Below are 16,359 nucleotides of genomic sequence, written 5' to 3' on the forward strand. Positions count from 1 at the left end.
GGCATGGAAAGGCATGACAGGAAAGGCATCCTCAAGGAGCAAAGAAAGGAGAGGAAACTTTCACGCATAGCATGGGGAGGAGGAACGCTGCCTCACATGGGAACTGGGCAAGGTGCACTCACACTCAGACACAGAGGGAAGGCAAGGAAGGCAGAGGCACTCAACAGCCAGAACACCTTTTGCTCTCAGGTACTGGGAGAAGAACAAACAGGAAGCAATGCTTAAACGCTACCCAACCTTCTTGGACTCCAGTTCAAAGCACCTTCAGTCATCTTCAAAGGCACCTTCACACCAAACTGTGCTCCCCAGTAACTAGGCTTAGCATGCATTGCTCTTCTCTTTCAGTATGCTGTGTCGTCCTGTCCAAGCGGAGCCTGGCAGGCCTTCCAGCACTGCAGTGCTGCCCCCTTCCCCTCCTGGCTCCATGTCCATTTTCCATCTGTCCTTGTCGGGTGCTATGCAGGCTATTTCTCTGCTGCTTACTGCCATGGGGAGGCAGAGGCTGGCTCACACAGTCCTGTAGGACAGCGCGTCCCAGCTGACAGTCACAATGGTGTGGGCTCAGCTATGTAGCTCTGGACTCCTGCATACCACCACAGCCCACCATGGAGCAGCCTTGCAACTCAGCACAGGCCATGCAGTTGTACCTTCTCATTTCATACACTCACTGAGCCTTTGTCCCTGCTCTCTTCACATCAGAGCACAAGCACTCATACAGACTGGCATGTCTGTAGCAGCAGAAACGTACATGTTCCCCTCATATCCAGAGCTGCATTCCTAATCACACCACATAGCCCAGAATCATGCAGCCACAGCACGAATAGACTCAAATCAGCAAAGCTTGTGCCTCGTCGGATCTTTCCAGTACAGACAAGGCTCCAAACAGTGATCTATTCAGCATCTTGCTCATTAGTCTTCCAGTTCATAGAGACACTACACAGGGTTTGCCATCACCTAGTTCACAAACCTGTGAGTCCTTTCATCATCTTCTAGGACAATCTAGCCTCTCCACAGGCTCTTCCTCAAGCGAGAGCTAAAATAGGATGTGCTCCCAGTGCACAAATACTGTGCACAAATACACAAATATAGTAGGAATCCCTGTATCCAGTCACAAGAGGGAATTCAACTGGGATAAGTGAAAATTCACACTGAGAAAGTACTCTACCGCATCAGTTGTCATTTCTAATGTATCCCCTAAGTTGCAGTAGACAGAGGCTGTGTGGATGCTGCAGGGAAACCTCCCTATGGAAGCTAGTCTCATCTCATGTTCGTACAGATTTCCAACAAGTTGCAGAAATAAGAAAAGGGGCAGAAAAGGTTAAAAGATGAGCACAAGGTTTGATATGAAAGGAAAATCAGCCAAGCCATACAGCAAACAACCACTCCCTGGTGCTAGAGGCACAAGAGACAGTGACACATGAGGAAACAGAACCCTCTGCACATCAGAATTTAATTAGAGTATAGTCTGTATTTAAAACAGTGCTGGGCTATTAACATGGCATAAGGTGTATTAGAAGTCCCCAAAACCACATGACTACTGGCTACTGTAGCGGCAGGGGGAGAAGTGCTAGCAAGGCAGCAGGAAAAGCGTGAGAGAGGTCCATGTTAAGATCAGAGCATGACAGCAACCTCTACACAGCTCAACCACAACCACAGCTACCTCTCCAAGCACTGCTAGGCCATCTTAGGGAATGCAAACAGTTGTTACAGGCAGAAAGCACCTCTAGTAAGGTCCCTCACTGATCACTGGAAGGATTTCCCTATGTCTAACTGACTAAAATTCTCCCAAGCAATATGGACATTTTCCTCTTGAAGCCAGGGATTAATGTTTGTTTGTTCTATTTTCTGTATTTGTGTGAAATGCCAGGCTTCATCTCAAAAGAGGAGCAGATTCTCCTCTGAACGACACTGAAGGGAGACTTGTTAAGTTAACAACCAAGAAGAGGGAGCAGGTGATAGCAGACAACCTGCAGAGACACTGACCCTCAGCGCAGCATCAGAGCTGGAAACAGACAGGGTAAATCACTCCAAGCATATACAGAAATACACCACAGACTGGAAGAAGCTGTAGGGAGAGGAGTGATTCCAGGCCAGGGCCCATACACAGTTCTGGACACTTAATGTGGAGCTCTTTTTACAACAGCTGCCTTCTATGTGCAGTTCTGCTCAGTCTGGTACTGATGGTATCAGCATGTTAAGGCATCCGCTTGCTGCATCTCACATTCCCATAGACTGTACAGTTGGTTTAGGACCTCAGGTAGGGAAAAAAGTGTTGAACTCAAGGCAGATCAATGAGAGGGAGCCTGAACCAGCAGCTCTGAGGTCCTATTTCTGCTTCTGCTTTAGCCCTTTTGCATGATGCTGAGCAAATACTTTCATCTTTACAAATCCATCTTCTCTCTTGCCCTTTGTCAGCTTCGCTATTTAAATTGTAAGCTAAGAGGCAGGGATTTTCTGCTTGGGCACCTCAACAGCGCTAAGCACACTGGACCCTTTATCTCAGTTGGAGTTTACACGCATTACAACAATGTAGTGAAAAAAGCAAATGCATCAAAGGTGGGCAGAATGTGCTACTGGCTGTGAGCACTTGAGCAGATCTGAAGTGCTCCCCAAACGCATTGATAAAACAGTCCAGCATAAACTGTGCTGTTCAGCTAAACCCGTGTTCTCTTCGTTTAGCTTCACCATAACCAACTTTAACCAGGTTGGCTTTGAGACCATAAAAAGTCCAGATGCAGAAAGAGGAGCATAAACTCTTGTTAGTCACTGCATAGATAGTACCTGACCCCTGTGGATTTCCAGCCCCTGGCAGGTTTCCTAAGTATTCTCTGTTGGCTCCCCTCACTGCTGTGCCTTCTCTGCCTAAGGCACTTGTTCACTAGCTGCTCTCTCAGCAGCCGTGCCAGCTTACAGAGTGCCCTGCCTTGCCACATCCTCTTCACTGGGCAGAGGGCAGGGAAAGCTGGTACCCACAAGGATAAAACGTACCCGTACTGCAATGTTCCTTACAAGCAGCAGAACAAATGGCGTTTGAGGCCTCCTTGCAATTAGGTTAAGGTGAAGGGCGGGTTCTACATTACATCAAAAATCTGGATTTAGACTCTTTCAGCAGAGTTGCCTGTTCAGCTTTTACTGGGGACACCACCAGTGTGCGTGCAGCAAAGAGACATGGCAGGGAATCAACACATTCTGCAGAGCACTGCAAGGGAACGTCCCACAATAATCTACGTCCCACAGCTCTCCCCACAACCTGCTGTTTACACAGAATGGTAGGTGGGGCCTGAAAACCACTACAGTATTGTATCCCCTAATCACATGCCAAAGTGCTCAGAAAAAAAAAGGAAAAGAGAAGAAGGAACTGACAAAGCTTAGAGAGGAACCGATTTTGTAATACTTACAATCACATACTTAACTAAAAATAGCACTCTGTGCACTAACGAATTCTGATGACAGAGATGGGTCTGACAGGCCCTGCTAGAACTGGGAACACATGCGTCCTCACACCAGTAGGAGGGAAATTCCCTTGGGAAAAAGGGAAGAGCACTGTGGTAGTGCTGCCCAGAGACACAAACCCCATCGGCAGGGCTGTAACACTGACTACAGGGAGTCCAGGGCTGACAGGGTCAGAGACAGGACAAAGTACCCAGAACCTTTACCCGGGTGCCTGCCCATGCCTGTCCCTTAAGCCCTCCCTGCAGCAATGCAAGGCCAGGTCACTGGCAGAAAGGGGAACAGGAAAGAAGGAGATCTGACCTCAAACTACCTAAAGAAAACTTTCAAATGGCTGCTCACAATGTTGCTAATAAATTTAGAATCTTAAGAAAAATACCTGGGACCCATAGTGATGGCCAGAAGATACGAGGTACATTACATGGCTCTGCAACGCGTCCCCGTGCTCCTGCCAGCCTCACCCAGCACTTGGAGCAGAAAAGTGTTCCTTAGGGATAAAACCTGGGCCTTCCTGCTTGCTACTCCACCAGCTTGGATCCAAATTCTGCCCGAAGCAGGGAGCGCAGCACTACCAAAGGTTTGATCAGCAGAGACAATTTAAGATTCAAGGCAGTTTAAATCATTCATTATTTAAGATAATGGAAAAGTTCTCAAGTGCCAAGCTGATGAAATATCTCCCAATTAGCAGAATTAGTACTTGAAAGAGAAGCAGTAGTGCGAGATGACAAACAGCAGTGCTTCAAATAGATCTTGGAAAGGAATTTGCTAGAGAAGAGGGTCATACCCATGGAAATTCATCAAAATAACCCTGCTGTGGACACACCTATATCAGAATAAAGTATGTTTCTTGATTTAAAGCTTTCCCCCTCCTTCCAAAAACGTGTGATGCAAATACAACACACACATCCTCACTGCTCTAATGTGCTAGGCTTGCTTCAGCAAGGGATTAAAGCCAGTGCCTACAGAAACAAAAACTGTAGGCTTCTCTTACCATCAGCTCAGCACCACTTGCATCACCACCTAGGACTTCTAGATTGTTCCTCTCTCGTTTATACTAAATTAGCAATTGCTCGCACTGATATTCACCAACACATTTTCATGGAGTTCTCGGGAACAAAGCAGAAGAAAGACTGAGGCCTCACTTAAACTTGCCTGCTATCATGGAATAGAAACTCTTTCTGTATTTATAGTCAAATAACACAAGATTCTAACACTGATACCTCTGAATTCCAGCCAAAATGATGGGAAAGGTACCTTTAACAGAAAGTAATTAAGACGTACTGGTCATGATTTTCTCAGTGGGCTTGAAGCGATCCATTTTTGTGGAAGAAACACTCATTGCATTCTCATTTGCTCTGTGGATGTCTGTGGGACCACCCTCACGGAGCACAGTAACTCTGGGCCAGACAAAGCCAGCGAAATGAATTTTCTCTCAAATCTCCACAAGGAATTATTGTCCAAGGAGGTTTTATGAAGCAAAATCCAACCACCAACCAAACCAGGAGTCTCCATCTCTGCATTGAACATGACAAATAGCCCAGCCACATGGCATGAGGTCAGCAGACTGCAGCTAAATCACAGCATGCAAGGTTGGTTCTAAACCAACGTCTGATGTAAAGTTATTGATATCGGAAGTGAAAGTGAAGGGATACTCCAAAGCTGAAAATCTGTCTGGTGTTCCAGTCACAGTATCTGTGCTCTATGGTACTGCAATGGGCAGAAAATCATTGCTTGCTATAAGCGATGCAAAATAAGATGCTCCTAACCAGTCACCACCCAAGCAGTTTGTCAGAACTATCCAGGATGAGAAAACCAGAGGGGCTGCAATGACTGGGTTTCCTGCATAAGAAGCAACATGAGATGAGCAGGCAGTGACCAGTACAGACGGCTGCCCAGCAGCCAAGTGGGCCAGGACTGCTCCCATAAGCAAGTCCAAGTGGTAAAAGGTTATGCTTCTGTGGGATGACTAGCGGGAAGCAGCCCTGAACATGCAGACAGCAGGGCAAGGCAGGAGACAGGTATGTAGCCCCAGGAATCCTACAGCAGAAGCATTAAGGATGTACTACAAGCACACAAACCACTGCCTGCTTACGTTCAAACTCAGCACCAGAGGGAAGCCAGCCAGACTTAAAACCGACTGCACCCCTGAGCTAGAGAGTTACTCAGAACACTGGCTTGAGGAAGAAATATATCATCTGTTCCTGAGTTTTAAAGCTTATAGAAATGAGGACCCAAAAGTCCCACCTGAAGACAGATGCTGTTTGGGGAAAACCGGGAGCTTAACTAACTATTCTGAGGGCCCTCAGCCCAGTTTGGGAGCATGTGATGTCCCTCATGGACACCACTCAGGTTCACACTGCAGAGTGGGGCTGCTCCAACACTTCAGGAGCAAGGAAGCTGCGTGGACTCTTGGCTGCAGGTCTCCAGTGTCATTGTGGAAGTAGAGGTTATCAGAGGGATCCCCACTCACCATGTACAGCTAATGCTACGCTATCTAAATCTACCTTCCACTTTACCACAAGTATTCAATTCTATCTACCAGGGACAACACACACTGTGAAGAGTTGAAGAATGCTTCAAACCAGCCAGGACAGCAAATCCAGCTTCATTCTTTTCACAAAGGAAGGCACAACATTCTCAGTGAACCAGAGACACAAGTCCTCTGTGGAGCTGAAAGTCTCTAGCCTACAGGTCTTTTTTAATTATATGACCAGAAAGCTGTGCCTTAAAACCTGCGTGCACACCATCTGTGCACTTCATGAAGGTTTTGGCCCAAGCTGTAACACTCCCTGAAAGCCTGTTGGAAATCAAGAATCTTGAGAGGACACAGTTTTTTCTAGGTACGTGACAAACCAGATGTAGATCTGTTATCTGCTGCTTTTCATGCTGCTTCTCCCCTGCCACGTTGGGATTTTGAAGCACCTGCCTGCTGGTTCTCAGTTCACAACATTTGGCATCACCCATTCTTATTCCACTGGGATTTTACTGTACTGTTTTCCATCTCAACAGATGTGACAACTCAAACACTTGCCATATTAGTGTGCCTGTGTTTGGTGTGTGTCTGCACAACAGGTAGGCTTGTGAGAAGGCATAAAAGCCCACTCTTGCAAGCACATTTCAAAGAGAAGTGTCTGAGGGCAAGAACAGCAGTTCTATGTAGCTTTTTGGTCAAAAAGGCCCAAAGACTTGGTGTCGTGAGAGCAGAGCATGGCAGAACTGCCAGAACAGTCCCCAAACCAAAAAAGTTCTCTGGAAGCATCTCTTTTTTTCCAGCAGCCTTCTTGTACTGTGAGCTCTCTGGAAACAGACCCCCATTAAAATGGGAAAGGGCTAAGAGAACAGAGGAGAACAAGTGAGCTGGTCCTGCAGCGTGCACATCAGTCCCCAGCACAGGGAGAGGGGAGGCCACGCACAGTGCAGAACCAGAAGATGAACTATTCCACCTAAGAACTGTGAGAAGAGCTTTGGGCTTCAAAGGGAATGCAAGTAAATAAACCAAGCCCTACTTTCCCATATGAAGGACGGTGATCCTTTGCAACAGTCAGAAGACAGTGTTCTAAACCTGTAACTGCCTCTGCCCCAGTACCAGGCGGTGGGGGGCAACTGCCTGCAACAACACACAGCCTTGGGAATGGCCTGTTTGGCCTCCAGAACCAAAGGATGACTGTCCTCACAGAGCGCAACTGAAGTGCGGAAAAATAATTCCCCACAGAAAGAAACAGGAGAGCGCCTGGCCCTCAGGGATGCAGACCAAACTCTAACATAAGACTTAGATCCATTCCATCCAAATACGAACATCTGGAGGCTCCTCCTTCTTCACTCCTCTTCTGAGCTCAACCTTTGGCATCTGTCCAAAGGGGCAGACAAAGATTTCCATGGGGTCTGCTGGGTACCATCAAGCACTGACCACCCCTCTGCACAATCCAGACACCCAGAAGCATTCTGTTCTGAATGGAATAGATGAGTCAGAGGCATGTGTCACCCAAACAAGTCCTTGGTCCTTCTAACCTTCAGCACTGACCAGTTCTCCATACTTCAGGGAAGGGGAAAAAAAAATCTTGCTGCTACACCAGTGCACGTAGTTAGTGGTGTGATGAGTGAGGGGCAGGTAAGAAATACTGAGATCCCACCCGGGGCATCATAATGATAGACTGAACATAATCCCAGCCACAAGACACAGCTGTGTTTTTACCCTAGAAAGGGACGGGTACCAGAGAAAGCAGCTGCCTTCTGTTCAGGTGGTACGAGAGACAGTGAAATGGGAAAGCAAGAACTTACCTTCACTCCATCTGACTTCTTGTTCAGCAGGCTTTTGGCAGCTGTGGGAAGAAGCAGAAGTAGGTCAGATTTTGGATTCAAGGCTGCTCTTTCTCTGCCCACTTCCCTCAAAACTGCACAATACTTCAGGACAACCATCCTACCAAGATGAGAGACCTGGAACAAGAGACCTGGAAAACAGGCCAAGTCACTAATCAAATCCATTCTAACAGCAAATCACCCATCCTATCTACTGGTCACCTCAGTAGGAAAAAATGCTCCACTTCCACCATTCCAGGAAGACCAAGTCTGAAACCCAAGTTTAGAGCTCCTCTGTTTTAATCTTCTACTCCCACCCCATGACCCCAGCCAGAAGCGCCAGCAGTTACAGAGGGAAATGCTTCAGAAATCTGCCAGACGTTTTCAAGAGGACAAAGCTTTGCCCTCAAGTGCAGCCATTCACCCAACAGATCTTGCTTATAATGGGAGCACTGATAATGCAGAGCTCTCCTAATGACTACTGTCCACAGGAACATCTGGAGGGCTGAAATAAGAGACTGGAGGGGAACAAAAGGCAGTGTCTGACAACTGCTCAAAAAAAGAGAATAAGAAAAGAGGGACTTGGCTGAATTTCTTCCCTGGAAGATAAGGATGCTCTGCTGTGCTCAGTTTTAACACCTGACACTAGTAATGGAAGTGAGAGCATGGTTAACATGGACAGGGAGCCCACCAGAAACGCCTGGCAGAAGGCACACAGGACTGCAACAGAGCAGCTCCATCTCTCACAGCAAAGCAGTACACTGGCAACAACGAGAGCCCATCTACACAGCCCTAGCAGACACAATGCACACCTTCCGTACTCAGGAAGACCATATTTTCCAAAGCCTGGAAACAGCATGTTAGAGACCAGCACACAGATAAGCCTCTCCAAGCAGCTGCTGGGGAGCACATGGCTCTGGGTACTTGATCTGGATTTTAGCGCCAGCACAGATGAGGCCCAGAGAAGAGGCCAAGTGCTACTCAAGGCTTACATAGCCATTGAAACATGTGACTCCTAAAGACAACCTAAAGACAAGCCAACCACCGCACGCACAGATTGCTCAGCCTCTCTCTAGAAGGAGTAGTGATAGGCAAAGTGTTTTTGCTATATCCAAGCAACTGTTCAAGATTAATGTCAAAAGAATTTCCCACCCTGCTTTCCTTACCACACACCCTGCAGACATAGACTAACCAGGCGGTATCAGCCGAGCTGGTGTGAGTGCCCACAGTGGCTCCTCACAGTAAAGAGGTGGCACCCAATATAAGGCTATGACAATCCCTGAACTGGTCTTCCTAATGCAAACAGAAAGCTAGATCAGGACTTTGCCTTCAATTCCTGCTCTCCGAAACGACCCAAGACCACTAAAAGAACCTCATGCAGATGTTTGCTGAACGTAATGTGTCAAAACACAACGTTCCAACATATGCACATGAAGGTGGGCAGACAAACTGACTCAAGCAATTCATCTGCCCTGCAACAGTTCCTTTGCTGAGCGTACACATACACCAAAGCACTGCAAGACTGAATCTAACAGGTAAGTTCTTGCCACTTCCAAGGTACCATGAAGCCCAGCTTGATTCCACATGCGAGTGAGAAGGAGAACAAGGTGCCATTTGGTTTAGAAAGGGTCCAGTGTTTAAACCACACATACATCAATGCATCTCACACAACAACTGCTGAAAACAAGAAACTGTTATGACCTTACAATGCTTCAGAAGGAGTACAGGGTTCTACAGTGTAACAAATGTAACAAGTGCGACATCCTTGAAGCAAAAAGAACACACCAGAGAAGGGAAAGAGCACCACCATATGTCCTGGGAGCAACCTAGACACCGTCTGGGAAGCAATGTTTTTCACACTTCTTGCAGTTTCCCCAGAACCTCACATTTGTCTCTGTGGGCAGATGACAGCTAAAATCACATTGTAAGGTGCTGCAGCAAATTCAGCCGAGCCCCTGTGCATGGTCCCACTCTAAGTAGCGCTGCCCCGTGCTTCCCAGTGCAGCCTACCCACCAGCCTCCTCTTGGCTGGTGTCTCTGCCTGGCATACACCGCTCTCCCTGGCAGTATCCTATCGTGCGCCACAGCTCCTAGAAAGGAGGTTGTAACGAGGTGGGTGCCAGGTTCTTTTCCCAAGGAATAAGTGATGAGATGAGAGGAAATGACCTCAAGTTGCACCAGGGGAAGTTCAGACTGGATATTAGGAAATATTACTTCACTGAAAGGGTGGTGAAGCTCTGGCAGAGGCTGCCCAGGGCAGTGGTGGAGTCTCCATCTGTGGAGGGATTTAAAGAAGTGTGGATGTGGTACTTTGGGACATGATTTAGTGGTGAACTCAGCAGCGTGAGGTTAAGGGTTGGGGTCTACGATCTTCAAGGTCTTTTCCAACTAAACAACTCTATACCGAGAAATCACTTAAAACCAGCCTGATTTTTCATTATATGTGACCTGATCTTCTGCCTAGGACAAGTGTTTCTCCCTCATTTCATACTTATTTATTCAATGCTCTCTGGAAAAAGCTTGTTAACTTTGTCTCTCCGTATTCATCTTTTGAATCCACATCAGGTTAGTGTCTACAGGAGCCAGGTGATATAAATTTCTCATCCCGAATGAATGGGTATCTAAACAACTACCACAAACCAGCAAAAACTTCCAGTGTGTTACTTGTTCTAACTTGGATTTAAGGAAAGAACCCAAATTCCCATCTGAGTATAAAAATACGTATGTGTACACGCACACACAAACCAGCAAAACATAATGCAGCAAGCAGCAGCTTACTCATAGAAGAAGAACTTTTTGCTGTGTAAAAAGTAAGATTTTTTTTTTTAATGGGAAAAGAAGAGAAATGGCACTGCTACAGACTCTTCAATCACACCATTTGGCACAAGCTAAATCCAGACCGTCAGATGAAGGAACTCCACGCTACAAAATGCATGACAGAGGAGACAGTAATGACAGCAGGATTAAAGAAGTCTTCTCCTATTTCATGCAGATCGTACTATTGCACCTAATTAATTGATACCAGGGTCACATGAGGCTTCATGTTCCTCTTGGTTCAAAACACGTGGGAAGAAGCTTTTAGAGGATCTCATCCCCAGATAGCAAAAAGCTTCTCTCTTCATACATCCAGCTCCCTGTCTGCTGGGAATGGGGCTTTTAGAGGCCCACAGAACAGTGACACCCAATTAGAGAAAATAAACCCCCTCGAGGTCGCTAGGGAAAGTGGTCCATACTATTGCAGCACATTCTGAGTGCAGTTAGACAGCCTGTCGTGATAGGAAAAGCCTGAGCTCTATCAAGAGTTACTACAAGGGCTTTCTCATTTTTCACTTTCAGTTAGCACGCACTTATTGCTCAGTTCCAGCTGAGTTCTGTATTTCAACTGCAACAACTAAAAACTTCAGTAAATTAAAAAATAACAAAAACTTTAAAAAGTCAAGCTCATATTAAAGACAATCTGCAAGGAAAAAGTGAATGGCTCATCTCCTCACATTCAAAACTCATCACAACCTTAGCAATAGCTACTGTCCTTAGAAGCTATAAATGCTTTGTGTCTACATTGACACCATTTCTTTCTGGAGAGCATTTCAGGGTGCCTCATCACCTGGGGGCACAGGTCACATTCAGGGCAGAAGCTGGTGGTGCTGAGAGCCCTGCCCTCACTATGGGCCACCGGGGACTCCCTTGTCTTCAGCTGCAGACTGAAGTGGATCCAGCAGCTCCAGCCCTTGGGACAGAAGAACAAGCAGAGCAAGCCCTTTCCTCCTTGATCCTGAATAAGTCACACACCATTAAGGAGAGCCCTTCTCCCAGGCATTTCACGTACTCCAAATCTGGGCCACAGGAGATTTCCTTACCCAGGCATTTCTGCAGCTTCATTAGAAGTGACAACATTTGCAGACTAAAAATGAAGCTAAAACTGCTATTTCAGAAAATAAAACCCCTGACTACTCCAGAACCATCAATGAAGTGAAATAAAAACAAGCTATGTGAACAGATCAGAAACTGTCCACACCAGCTGAAAGCCTGAGGAAACGTTCACTCCTGTACTGCCCCGCAGAAGCCGAGTCACTGTGCTGCTGCTCCTCAAACAGTTATTTCAGTCATTCTCAGAAAACAGTGCAGAATTGGAAAGTTCTGTAACAGCACAATCGTGAGACAGCTGAATGGAGAAAAACTGCTCTGCCCCTGAAAGGCTGAAGTATCAGAAATGCAGCAGAGAGGAATTGCTGTTGCCATGAGTAGCCCTGAACCTGTTGGCACAGGTTCACCTGAACGCAATAACCAAGGGAAAAGATAGCTGAAGTTGCTGAAGGTTGGTCCTTAATTGTAGCTCGATTTCACCCTCTCTATGCATTTTTTTTTTTTAAATCACCATACAGGAGGTTAAAAATGCTGCCTTGATTTCACAGAAAAACATATGCATGGATTTGCACTCTCAGTGTGGGCTGATCATCTCACAGAAGTTTCCATCCCAACTAGAAGTGCACTGTAAGGTCACCCAGACACAAGAATTTGTACCCACCATCAGTAAACGGCCAGATGTAATAGTATACTTCCATCTCATTCATCATCACTTCTAAACCACCCAGCAGACACTTGAAAGTAACTGCAGTCCACTGCAATAAAGCTCTGACTCACGCTTTCAGTGATTGCCCTTTTATGAGAGAAAAAAAATGGCACAGAGGGCCAGGAAAGCAAACAATCCCATAAAGCAAAAGCCCTTGCAAAGAGAGGCTTTCCACCCAAATGAGAACGAGCACAGACAGGGCTGCATCACCTCGATGTGCTGAGCCAAGACATTCATTTTCCAGAAAGTATGGATTTGCATGCTGGGATTTGCATTTTCAGTAAGAGCCCTACGTAATGCACCTGGGTGGGAGCCAGGCTACTGCTCATTAAGCTTAAAAGGATGAAAACCACGCCTGAGATCCCAAGGAGGAAAACGCTAAAAGCTTCATGCTTCAGACCCACTTACCATCTATGATGAGTCAAAGCAATACAATACCCAAAGAGCTCCTGTCCCTGTTCTCACCAATACTGTCACTCAGGCTATGTCCCTGCCTCAAGGTCTAAAGTAATCACTGCTACGTGTTAAGGGTTCTTGAAGTTCCAGACAGGAAAGCTAACAAAGACCAGCTAGAATTTCCCCAAAATAGGCTGTTAACAAAATATCGTGACTGGATTGCTGCAGCTGCCTTTGTTTTGTACCAGACTGCAGCACCATGTGCTTCTCCCCAAACACATTAACTCCTATTTCACTTGTATCTCGGTCACCAGCTGAGACAAAGCAACCCCCATTATACCATGACAGACTATGAGCACGTTTTCTCCTCCTCTCCTCCACCCCAAAAGGGTTGAAATATTCCCCAACTCATCCATGCAAAACAAAACTAAGAAAGGGACAGGAACAGTGAGAACTTACCTGAAAAATTTCGAGACACAAGCATCGTGGTGAGGATTGCGCCCTGTGGGGAAGAAAAAGTGGGGGTAACGGATGGTGTCACTACTTAAGAGAGGGGCTGGGCTAACTTGTGGGGACTCCAGCGCATGGGTGCCAAAGCAGAGGAACCCCAGTGACACCCTGGAAGTCCTACTGCATTCAGGATTCCAACATGTGGCTGTTGGAGTCGACACGGGACTACTGCAAGTCCTGCCTTTCTAGAGGCTGGGCAGGATGGCCTACGACATCTAAAACAGCACTAGGACACTTAGACATCTGGCTTCTTCCTCACTTTCAGATAGTTTCTTTCAGAGAGCTGGTCCACGCACAGGCAGAGGCTTTGTCCCAGCTCTGAGTAACCCATAAACTATTCCTGTAAGGCAGGGAGCAATCGGAACCAAAAGTCCCAGGATTTCAGAACTAGTTGCTCTATTTCAACTCTCCTGCAGGAAGCAGGAAGGGTAATTGTGTAGCAGAAGACGCAGGGGAAATTCACGGCTGCGGAGAAAGAAACTACTCAGCTCTTCAGTACAGTTTGGTACCCTGTGCTGGAGGGCTACACAAGGTATTTCACTGGCCTTGGTAAATAGATTGCTGCTAGCAAGGCATTACCTTAAACTCAGAGGATTAAAACCAAATAAGGCAAACTAACATAGACTTACCTTTAGCTTCCTTCTTGCATTGAACTTTCTCAAGCATTCCACAGTCTCCTGCCTGTGCATCATTGAAGCAACAGTGGATCGTTGCTGAAAGACAGGAACAGCAAAATATCAAGAACCAAAACCAAGCTAGAGTGTTCCCTGCACTTCAACACAACCATGACACGGCCAAAATTCTGAACATCGTACAGCTGCAAACCACTGCAACTGGTTCAGAGATCAGGAACTTCCCCATACAGGAAGACACATTAAGTCAAGGTTGGCTGATACAGGACTGTGCCCAGGAAACTCTGTGACTGAGGTACAGGTGGGAATTAATGCTCCCTGTCTTTCAAGCACACCAGTGGATCAAGACAGTAAGAATATCAAGTCAAAGGAACAAGCAGAGGGGACTGAGTTAGAGGCACTGCAGAAAAGATCTGGGTTGCATTTGTTACAGCTCCAAGGCAAAATTCCAGGCTGTAAAGGAATACTAATGAGTGGCAGCCTTCCTGGACATGGCACTTCCCTTGCTGTAAGTACCCGACTAGCATAGGCCTTGGCATCTTTGCATCAGTTTTGTAGAAGCAGGTTTTCAGTGTGTAAGAGGAAAGATCATACAGCTGCACTGTACTGATGCAAAACCTGAGCATGACCTCCAGCAGTGCTACACGCCCATACCCCACAGGAGACTGGGATCCCATCAGCTGCAAAAAGACAACCATACAGAAGCATTGCCAGGCACTGAGAGCACGAGGGAACCAGAGACTGATGCCAAAGCATCTGTTGCTCCTGCAGAGAACCCCAGCCTGAATTCCCTGTGCAAGGACTATGGGTGACTGGCTAACTCGAGAAAGGAGTGTGCTCAAACACTGTTACCTTTCTCCTGCTTGGAAAAAATGCTGCAGTACCCCAAAGAACTGTAAACCTGCTCATATTCACCCAGTTTCAGGAGAAGTGTCTGTTTTGCTTGTGTAAGCAAAGCCAGCCGCCGGCTGCTGTACCCATGGCAGTGTGGAGGGAGAAGGGAGCTTTTTAATGTCCTTTTCAATAACTTTGGTGCTCACTGTTCATACAGACTCCTGAGGAGCGACAGCGATGTCCACTGTGGTCTTAGAGAGTCTGGACATGTACTTCAGAGTTCAGTGATGCTAAGAAACTCAGTGTCTCGGTTAAACTGTTAGGATTTCCTACGACGTTCGCTTCAGAGGAGCAATACATCTCCAGAAAGAGAACTTATGGTGCACACACAGGGACTTCTGAGCAAATGGAAACACCATACTCAGCAGGAACCAGTTTGGGCAAGAGGCTAAAATTGCTGTGAAGTGCAATCCAACTCCCATTAACCTCTCAAACCGGTGTATAGTGTGTTGCCAAAGGGAGCGAGATACCATAATATATACAGCTTTGGTTACCGGCACTCGGACAAAAGACAAAAGGTAAATATACAGGAATTGCTGTTGATTACAACCATGCACAGAGCAAAAACTAGATGTGCAAAGCCTCAGCTAGTGTGAAGTTTGGACTTCCAAGGAACCTGCATCACTTTGGAGCAGACATTGCATTGATGTTTGTATAAATAAATTCAAATTGCTAATCTGTTCTTTTGAGGCAGAGGGAAGAAAACACCACAATTTTCCGAGGAAAAAAAATGTGTAAAGGTGTGAAGCAACACACAGACATCTTCTGGAAAGTAGATGGATGCCCTGGTGTTACAGGGGCATCTGGTTAAACTTAGGTGGAACCATTTCATCCCACAGAGAGGATGGGCACCACTGCTGCCCTCCCCTGCACCTACTCCCAGCTGCGCTCTGGAGTTTCCTTGCCAGTTGTCCAAAATGTGGAAAATACTCAGGTGTTGGGTCTTCAAGGCAGAAAAAACACATAGAACAGCCAAAGGCAGTTTGATAAGCTTGGGTTTGCAGCCGATTCCACTGTAGCAGAGCAGAAATACTCCCACGCTGCAAAGATGCAATCCAATACATTGAAGTAGAGATAAAGAAAATAATGCTAAAATACACATCCTGATGCCCAGCTCCATTGGATATTTTAGGATTATGTGGGTTGCAAGAGGAGATGCAGGGGAAAAAAGGAGGCTATGGATATTCACACAACTTCTACAAGAGCTGGCTTGTGGCAGGTCAGCCTCCAAAAAAACCCCACATTTGGAAAGATTTAAGATCTCCTCAGCAGCCTCAGCCTTCCTGACACATCAGTTCAGGGCAAACCCCAAATCAACCTGTAAGAGAGGGGAACACTTACACAGACCCATGGATGTTTGAGAGCCTGGTCAGCTGTGATGCGCTTTGCTGGGTTTATCGTCAGCATCTGGTTGATCAAGTTCTTTGCTTCGGGAGTCACAGTGTCCCACTCAGGTGATGGGAACTGAAAGAGGAAGAAGGAACAGACAATGAACTGAAAACACCTCCTACTAGCAGGAGACATTCTTGCTCCCACACAGCTCAGTTCCAGCCTTTGGCCTTTTAGTACCAGGGCTAACACATTTGCAAAAGCCAGCAGGTTTTGTGAAAA

The 16,359-nt window shown here is 46.5% G+C and overlaps 1 protein-coding gene across 18 annotated transcripts in view; it reads right to left on the minus strand.

Annotated features, from left to right (window-relative positions):
• Window positions 1-16,359, minus strand: part of CAMK2G (calcium/calmodulin dependent protein kinase II gamma) — a 112,150-nt gene that overhangs the window by 19,679 nt on the left and 76,112 nt on the right. For all 18 annotated transcript variants that reach the window (XM_054070892.1, XM_054070893.1, XM_054070889.1 and 15 more), the window contains exons 10-13: window positions 16,090-16,212; window positions 13,852-13,935; window positions 13,172-13,214; window positions 7,729-7,769 (exon numbers count right to left, since the gene is read on the minus strand). In XM_054070892.1, the coding sequence (XP_053926867.1) occupies window positions 7,729-7,769; window positions 13,172-13,214; window positions 13,852-13,935; window positions 16,090-16,212 (291 nt within the window). The remainder of the gene's footprint in view (window positions 1-7,728; window positions 7,770-13,171; window positions 13,215-13,851; window positions 13,936-16,089; window positions 16,213-16,359) is intronic.

The sequence above is a fragment of the Cuculus canorus genome, chromosome 7 (genome assembly GCF_017976375.1).
Source record: "Cuculus canorus isolate bCucCan1 chromosome 7, bCucCan1.pri, whole genome shotgun sequence".
Classification (NCBI taxonomy): Eukaryota; Metazoa; Chordata; class Aves; order Cuculiformes; family Cuculidae; genus Cuculus; species Cuculus canorus.